The sequence below is a fragment of the Morus notabilis genome, unplaced genomic scaffold, assembly GCF_000414095.1.
Source record: "Morus notabilis unplaced genomic scaffold, ASM41409v2 Scaffold169, whole genome shotgun sequence".
NCBI classification, from domain to species: Eukaryota; Viridiplantae; Streptophyta; class Magnoliopsida; order Rosales; family Moraceae; genus Morus; species Morus notabilis.
Window position 1 is genome coordinate 30,694 of NW_010357428.1, and position 8,251 is coordinate 38,944.

Sequence of the window (8,251 nt, forward strand, 5' to 3'; positions counted from 1 at the left end):
TTGAAATTAATAGAATTAATTAATTAATTAAAGTGTTTAATTGATTATTAATTTTATTGGAGCTCGGGATTATAGGTCCATTAGTCCCCGCGTCATCCTAATAATTCTACCAGACACATAAGACAAAATGAGAATTTTAGAATTACGAAATTCTAAAATTAAACACTCGAAAATAATTAATTGAGAATTAATTATTATTTAAATAATGTGATTATTTAAATTTGAATTTGAACACATCTAGATTTATCCATTTAAACTTATTTGATAAGTTGTTCAATTTAGAATTCAAATTAATTTAAGCTTGACTTAAATTGGAATTTGAATTTGAATCAAAATTGGACTACAGGATAAATGATGATTTTCTCTTCCTTCCCTATCTGATATTGGTGCCTACACAGGGATAAAATCCCCTTAGAATGGCCGGCCATATAGGATAGAGGGATAGAGGAGATTTTGTTTCAAAATTCAAATAGGAGATAATTAACAAACTTTATCTTAGAGATAGAGATTGGATTCCTTCTAGAAGTTTGACTTCTACTCTATAAATAAGAGAATGGGAGACAATTTTCGGAATGAATTTTTGCCCTAATTTTAGAGGTGGCCGAAATTTCTCTATAGAGTGAAGGAAACATTTTTCTCCAAAAATTTCACATCGTGCATGCGTTGGTGTTTGTGAAAATTCGAGTGTTTATTGTAATTTGTTTTGTCTCATGTGTGCCCACACACACGTCTTCGTGGATTCTAGGAATTGACGTGAAAGACATTGGTTTTCTAAACACAAAGCTTTGGAGCAAGGATTGTTCGAGGTCAAAGAACTCAAGTTATCATCCGAGTCGGCCTCTAGGTATTTTTCCTAACTGAGTTCTTAATAAATGAATTATTGAGATTAATTTATTCGTGCATAAATTAATATAATCTATAGAGTATCTCAAAGGTTTTATGAAAATTTTTGTTATGCACGATCCGCCTTCCCTGCCACGCTTCCGCATCCGAATTCGATTCGGAGACCAACATGTTCTTGGTCTGTTCTTGGTCTGGTGGTTGGTTCTTGGTCTATTCGGCCGGTTATTGGTCTGGTCGGTCGGTTATTGATGACGTGGAATAGCTGATGTGGAAGTTGACCTATTTACTCAATTTATTTTTTTTGTGGTTTATTTACTTAAAAACGCTTTTTACTTAGTCTATTTATACAAAGGGCCCGACTGTCTATATCTGTAATTATACGATAGTTTTTTTTTTTGTTTGCTAATCGTTTTGGAGCCTTTTTTGTTTAAAAAGAAATTAACTAACTTTTTTTTTAATTTTAGAAAAAATAAATGAATTTTTTTTTATTCTTTTGTTCGAAAAACATGTGACGAAATGCCATGTCGGGTTTGTTTGAACATTTGGTGTTCAACAAACTACATACCATTCAATTGTTTAGACATTTATCGTCGTTCAACAAAAAATAAAAAAAGGGACGTGCCGTTCACAGTTTGTCACTTTGTTGTTGCCGAAGATAACGACAAGTTGCTCATTATTTACAGGTAGCGTCTTTAAGGAGTTGTTTAGTCGGAGAATTCGTACCCCGATTTAAATTATGATTCGTAATTCACTATATTATTTTTTCTCATAAAAAATACACGTAAATAAAAAAAAATTATAATCTCATGATTCTAATTTATGAACCAAATGTCTCTCAAGTCCAATGATCCAATTCAATTAATCAACATGTTCCCTTCACAAAATACAAATATTCAACACATCGTTTAACGAAAAAGGTTTCATGCCGTTTATGAGTATGAACGACGAGCCTTAATCAAGTCGTTATGTATATTCAACACATCGTTTAACGAAAAAGGTTTCATGTCGTTTATGAGTATAAACGACAAGCCTTAATCAAGTCGTTATATTGTGAAATGACATGCTAAAAGTTCATTTCAGAACCGACATGTCACCTTACCTCTCGTTAGTTAGTCGGTTTTAACTTTAAATATCTGTCATTTAAGCGTTAAGCCAAAACAATTTCACTGCTGCTAAAAGCAAAAAACGACACGCCCTTCATAGCTTTTTTTATTTTCTGAGTAAGTCAAAAAAATATATAATATAAAATAAGAAAAAGAATTCCCCTATAAAAAACCAGAGAAAACCAAGAAAAATAAAGATCATAAAAATGATACAGATAACTTAGCTATAACACCCATTTATCTGCCATCTATCGAATCAACGGAACTATCTCTCAATTAACTTGTACTCTTGTTTTTCTTCTGCTTCTGTTTCGGTTTCTGTTTTTGCTTCTGTTTTTGTTTCTGTCCCACATGTTTTAGCTGCTCTGTTTTTTTGTGAGGATCCACTTCCTCGAACTCGATTGGTTTTATAATTTGACCCGGTTTTTTCATCACCTGAATAAGTTGCAATCCATGTAAGAAGTTGTCATTATGCTAATGTACATGTGGATAGTAATACATGCAAAAAGATGAAATCCTACGAGGATTCTTTGAAGCCAAACTAGAATTATTATTTATTACGAGGTACATACCTCAGGCCGATTGAGAGCTCCAACTGCAGTTGCAGGGTTGAATTCGGGACCGATGGGCATACGGATGCTCTGCTCAAAAACTTCCTTCGATGTATAAGGGAAAGGTAAAGTCTTCGTATACAGCTTCTCAGCCTGCCAAATTCCAAATACAAATGGCACGGTCATCTATTTGACAGAGCAGAGCATAAAAAACACTTGCACATAAGAGGAGAATAAGATAAGTTTTCCGGTGATCAAAAGTGCAATTCCACCGAAGTTGATACATAAAGATGCCAAATGCTATTTCCTACGTTTACTTCCATACCAAGTTCAACTTTTGATTTTAGAGTTGAATCAAACAGTTAAAAGATTGAGATTAAGTCGAGCAAAAGTTCCTCCACGAAATGTTGTTCGTTAGTCGTATTGATTAAGCAATGGACAGTTATGAACTCAAAACTCGGCTACAACGGAGAGCATATCTAGTAAAGATGCAGAAAACTGCTGTGGTTTTTAATTACCCTTTTGTCCAACTTCTCAGAGATGATGACGTGTTTAAGTTGTGCATCCTTCCTCTTCTTGAGGGCTTCTTCTCTCTTCTTCTTGGCAGTGTCATGTTCTTTCACCATCCAAGAAGGCAAACCTTTCTTCTGCTGTACATGAGTCCACTGGCCCCAGCCAGGCAGTAAAACGGGCTTTTCAGGTTCAGGGTTCTCTTCATTCAAGATCTCCTGCTTATGTTTCTCAAAATCATCTTCCACGTTATCTGCTGCAAAAGCTTGGTGAATGAGCTCAGCTTGAGAAGGAAGTTCGTAGGACGCTTTAGGACCCGAAGAAAGAATCCCATCTACCATCTGGCCTTCACTATCTGAATCACTATCCTCACCTAAATCCTTTTCAGTTTCCTTGACGAGAGTGCCGGAAATAAGAAGGTAAGTGAAGCTGTGAAACACCTAACATACGGTCAGAACTGCAACCCTACAAATGTGAAGATGACATACCTGTAGATCTTCATTCTTTGAAACAGATTCCAAGGCAACAGGAGACTTTTTCTTATCGGCATTATTGTTTCCACCTTTCACCCGATTATTTTCAGCTTTCACCTGATCATCACGCATATAGTTGTCAGTACCCACACCCAGGGAATATGAAGGCATGTAATAATTTCCACCTACTAAAATTTGATATTCAATATCACATATCATACGACACTAAACAAGAATAGAGAGTGAAGTGAAAAAAGAGAAGCAGAAAAAAGAACCTTTTTCCAGGCGCCTGATGCAAAAATAGCAACTTCATCTGTTGTCTTGGGACCTGGGTCTTTAGCAATATCATCAAAGCTCTGTGAACCACAGGGGGAAAAAAATGACACTTCATGTTTATGAAAACAAATGTCCTCATCATCGTTGTTATCTTCAGCCTCTATGTCATTTTCACCATCACTATCATCATAAAATCTATCTGCCTTAGTCCTATCGTCTGATTTAGTTTTACTTGACTTTTGAGCTTGCGTCCCAGCTGCATTGAAAACCATTCTACCACTAGAGGGGCCAACTTTAGTATTTTCACCTCTACTTGAACCGTCCAACTGCTTAGATAGCGATTCAAAATCTTCAAGAGCAAGTTTGGCTTCCTCAGCAGCCGCCTCATCCCTTTTTTTCATCCCGCGCACCTATACAAACACAATACATACCATAACATATACACAGACCAGTATAAAATCATAGATCATCCACATCGCTTATAAGGGTACAAAAAGAAAAAGGGAAAAAAAACACCGAATTCATTAGTAAAGAACATAAACAAAAAGTAATGTCCTTAAAAAAAAAATCATCTTTTGACCTTGAATTTTCCACCCAGTCTCCTGCCAAAGTGAAGGCCAATTATTTTCCCATTTTTCCTTATTTTTTTCCACTTTATTTTGCTGCAAGCAAGATAATTAAACTTGTAGAATAATCGAATATAAATCACAATCCAGGTAGCTGAGAATTTCCCAAGACAGAAGATATTGCACAATCTTTTGAAAACTGAAACCGAGGGTAAAAAAGAAAGGTTACCATGAAAGGCAAAGAAAGCAGTCCTGAGTTAGGCACTTCATCTTCTTCATTTATAACTTTAAGAGTCTTTTCTTTTGCTTCTTCTAGTAACCTGGATGTCCTATCCTGCTCACCAGATGAATACCCATCTGACTCATCCCCATCACTACTCTCTTCGCTGCTGCTGGTATCATTCATAGAGTTCATTTTTCTCGTCAAGAGAGAATGTTGATGCTGCTGTTCAGCTATAGCAGCCCGAGTACCTTCATCCTGGGCCTTTAAACCACGCTCTTTAATGCGCTTTGCCCACTTCGAGCCGCTTTTGTGCCTCAAAGTAATGCGTTCCTAGATCAACAAAAAGAAAAATAAGTGACAGCTTCTAAAGCTCATTGCCCAAGCCCCCATCAAGTTGTATATAACAAAGTGAGTGAGAAAAGTAATCACCTTTGCCCGTTCGAACTCATGTTTTCTTGCCAGTTCTTTAGCAGCTTCTGGATCTATCTGATTCTCAGAAGATGCTGCCTTCAGTCTATCTTTCTTTAACAAACGATGGAATGTTTTTGATTTTATCTTTTTTATGTGTTTTGCCTTCATCTCATGACGGAAAAGAAGGCTGCGCATTTTTGCAATACGATTCTGGCGATCCCTTTCATCTTCAACAGATACCTGCCATACACCACAGGAAACTGGTGAACGTAGTTCTTTTTCAGGACCCACTCCAAATCCAATTAATTCACAATAGTACTGTGAACCAATTAAAAAGAAGGTTTCAGTTAAGACATGGTCATTACTCATGCTGTACCCAAATCCTGGGATTAAATTTTTCCCCAAGCTCAGTGAACTTTAAGATATCACGTGATACCCCAAGCAAAAATAAATAAATAAATAAATAAAATTACAGAAAAGAAGAATGAGATAAGTTTTAGAACAAGGACAGTAATTAGTAAAGTCATATGTGCAAAGAGAAGAAAAACATCTAAAGCATCCATACCTCGTTTAATTCAAGAAGTCTAGCGCCATCTTTTTTGTGAGCATCCATAACCTTCTCGTCATATACTAATGAAGCCATTTTCTTCTCGAATTCTGTCCTAGGTTCAAATTCCGATGCTATTGCTCCTACAGTAGAAAACCCCAAGTCCACATCATTGTCAAAAATTATGGTACCAGCCTCCCTATTCCTCTTGATCAGTGGCACCCACTTAAGCGCATCTTTGTTTGAATGTTGATACGCTGCCTTCCTGTCCAACCTCTTTCGTTCTACCTTAGGCAGCGGAGTTGGCGTAGGACCTGATTTTCTCTCCATCTGATGTACTCTCTTCCTAAGCATGCTATAACCAGACGTCCCATGAAGAGGGTCCAGAAGGTCCTCAATGCTAATCTGACCATGCCCATCCAAAACATCACGACTAGGATTATACTCAGACTCGGGATAAGCTTCGGTGATGACATTATTATTCTTCTTCTTCTTCCCTAAAAAACAATGACAAATACATTTTCAGCCATAGTAGCATTTTCTAGCGGCACGTCTAATTTACTTTTAACTGCTTTTCAGTAATTTTTCACCTTAAATAACTACTAACGATCCTTCCAAATGCCGCCAAAGAAACTTAAAACCGTCTAAAAGCAATAGAGGTACTAAAGTGAAGATCCAAAACAAAGTTTACACATTTCTAAGACCTAGCACATTTTCACCTTTTAGTAAACCTCCATGAATTTGATCTAATACATATCCGGCCAAACTCACATTATGCCAAAAATTCTAATTAAAATACCTTCGAAAGCCTCGCCAGGCATTCCAGTTATTTCCTGCAACATCCTCGAGTGCCTTCCATCACCATGCTCCTCCTCACCACTAGAATCTTCCCCAGCATTGTCATCCTCATTCTCATCGTCCGATGACACATTCTCATCCTATCTCAGAAACGACAATACCACCATTAATTTCATAAATTTTTTTCTTGATTCGAATCCGAAATAGCTATGAAAAAAAAAAAACACCCTCTACTAGAGTCGGAACGAGCAAACCTCAAAATCCTCAGGCATCTCGTATTCGAGATTCTCAACTTGATCGAAGCGGCGATTCTTCTTGGACTCCTCTTCGGTCACTCCCTCCTCATACTCGTAGACGTCGTTCCCGGCGTAGACTTCGCCTTCATCGGAGTCAATCCTCTCTTCGGCGTCGCTTCCGGAAGGACTGCGGCCGGCGCCGCTAGGGTTTAAGCGGTCGAGCTCTTTCCGGAACTTCGACGGCAAACGAGGGCCTCGTCTCTTTCTCTTGTTGTCCCTCTGAGTAGCTAAGGTTTTCTGCTTCTTGCTCTTCTTCCCGTTTGGGTTGTCTCTGGATTTGCGCTTCGTCTCCGCCATGGCGTAGAATGTCGAAGCAGAGCTAGAGCTGTGTCTTTGCGATGGCGATTCTGTGTTTTAGCGGCAAACCCTATAGGGAAGGAGGAAGGTAAGAAAGGAGGACATAGCATTACGAAATGGATTTTTGTACCCGTATCCGCTGGGTCGGTTTGAGAAAGTTGAGAAAATGGGCTTCTCAATCGGGCCCAAATTGGGCCCAGCTTATTTTAATGGAAAAATAGGAATTTTGAGAGGAAATTTAGAAAAAAAAAATTAATATTTTGATTTTGCTAATCAAATGGCACAGCATCTTCAATATAATGCTATAATTTATGTGCTAATTATAAATTTAACATTTGAGTGTAAAACATATTATCCAATATAATGTTATTTTTACGTCAAATTTCTCACATACTATATACTTTGTGATAAATTTTCACCAAGTATGATATATGAAAAATTTAACATTTGATTGCAATTGGTTGAAATGTTTACTTTTTCATGTAATCATTCTAAATTTTACATTTTCTAATTATTTTAAAAATAAATGTTCAATTTTACAACTTTTAAAGCTTAATAATTATTGAGAAAAGTATATTTAGAATTTCAAATAACATTATTCAATAGAGTAAAAATAAAAATAACATATCATAATATATTTTTTGATATTAAATATAAAATTAGCATTAACATTTACATTATAGATGGTATTTTATTTTATTTAAATTAGAAATGTATTTCTTTGATTAAAACATTTCACGTCAATTTTCTTCAAAGATTATATATATATATATATATACCGTGTGATCAATTTTGGGCAAGGAGAGATGTTAGAATTATTAAGGATATTTTGGCGTTTTCACGCTTATAATTTTAGTTACATATTTTTTATATTGATGAGGCCCCATTATTAACATTAAGAGATATATTAAAGAAAACAAAGTGAGCCAAAGAGATGTGGGATTTTTCATTTGATTTTTTTTTCCAACATAGTGAATTACTATAATATTTGATATTTTTTTTCCAACATAGTGATTTACTCTAAGGGTTGAAAGTAAACAAACCTCTCATAGTAAGGGTAAATAAATTTTATGTGTGTTCTTATTTGTTTACTTTTTATGGGATTTAGTGATGGGAGAAACAAAGGGTACATTTGAAATTATTTTTTAGTTATTTTTAAAAATGTTTCTGCACGTCTTTTGAGACACGAAAATAAAAACGGTTTACAAATCGCTTTTGTTTAATAAAATTTTTGAAAACGAAAACGAAAACAAAAAACAATGAGAATAGTTTTTATGAAAAAAGTAGAAAATGATTCAAAGTTGTTTTGCCTTTTTTGTTTTCATTTTCTAATACTTATCAACTATGTTACATTAAA

General features: G+C 35.7%; 1 protein-coding gene across 1 annotated transcript; it reads right to left on the bottom strand.

Moving 5' to 3' along the window:
- Nucleotides 1–2,100: 2,100 nt before the first annotated feature.
- On the bottom strand, nt 2,101–6,969 carry LOC21394367 (uncharacterized protein C57A7.06). Its single transcript, XM_024170448.1, has 10 exons — nt 6,556–6,969; nt 6,303–6,441; nt 5,522–6,000; nt 4,975–5,196; nt 4,552–4,875; nt 3,756–4,166; nt 3,496–3,597; nt 3,016–3,399; nt 2,519–2,650; nt 2,101–2,381 (listed from the first exon to the last, which is right to left on the bottom strand). The coding sequence occupies exons 1-10, from the start codon at nt 6,892–6,894 to the stop codon at nt 2,223–2,225; spliced, it is 2,691 nt and encodes an 896-aa protein (XP_024026216.1). The 5' UTR covers nt 6,895–6,969; the 3' UTR covers nt 2,101–2,222.
- Between the last annotated feature and the right edge of the window lie 1,282 nt (nt 6,970–8,251).

What these genes read in the sequence shown, in the direction of transcription:
- LOC21394367 (XM_024170448.1), bottom strand. Translation starts at nt 6,894, where the DNA reads ATGGCGGAGACGAAGCGCAAATCCAGAGACAACCCAAACGGGAAGAAG. An exon ending in GCCTGGCGAGGCTTTCGAAG is followed by an intron (nt 6,001 to 6,302) that starts GTATTTTAATTA and finishes ATTGTTTTTTAG; the next exon opens with GGAAGAAGAAGAAGAATAAT. An exon ending in GAGCTCTCAATCGGCCTGAG is followed by an intron (nt 2,382 to 2,518) that starts GTATGTACCTCG and finishes CAACTTATTCAG; the next exon opens with GTGATGAAAAAACCGGGTCA.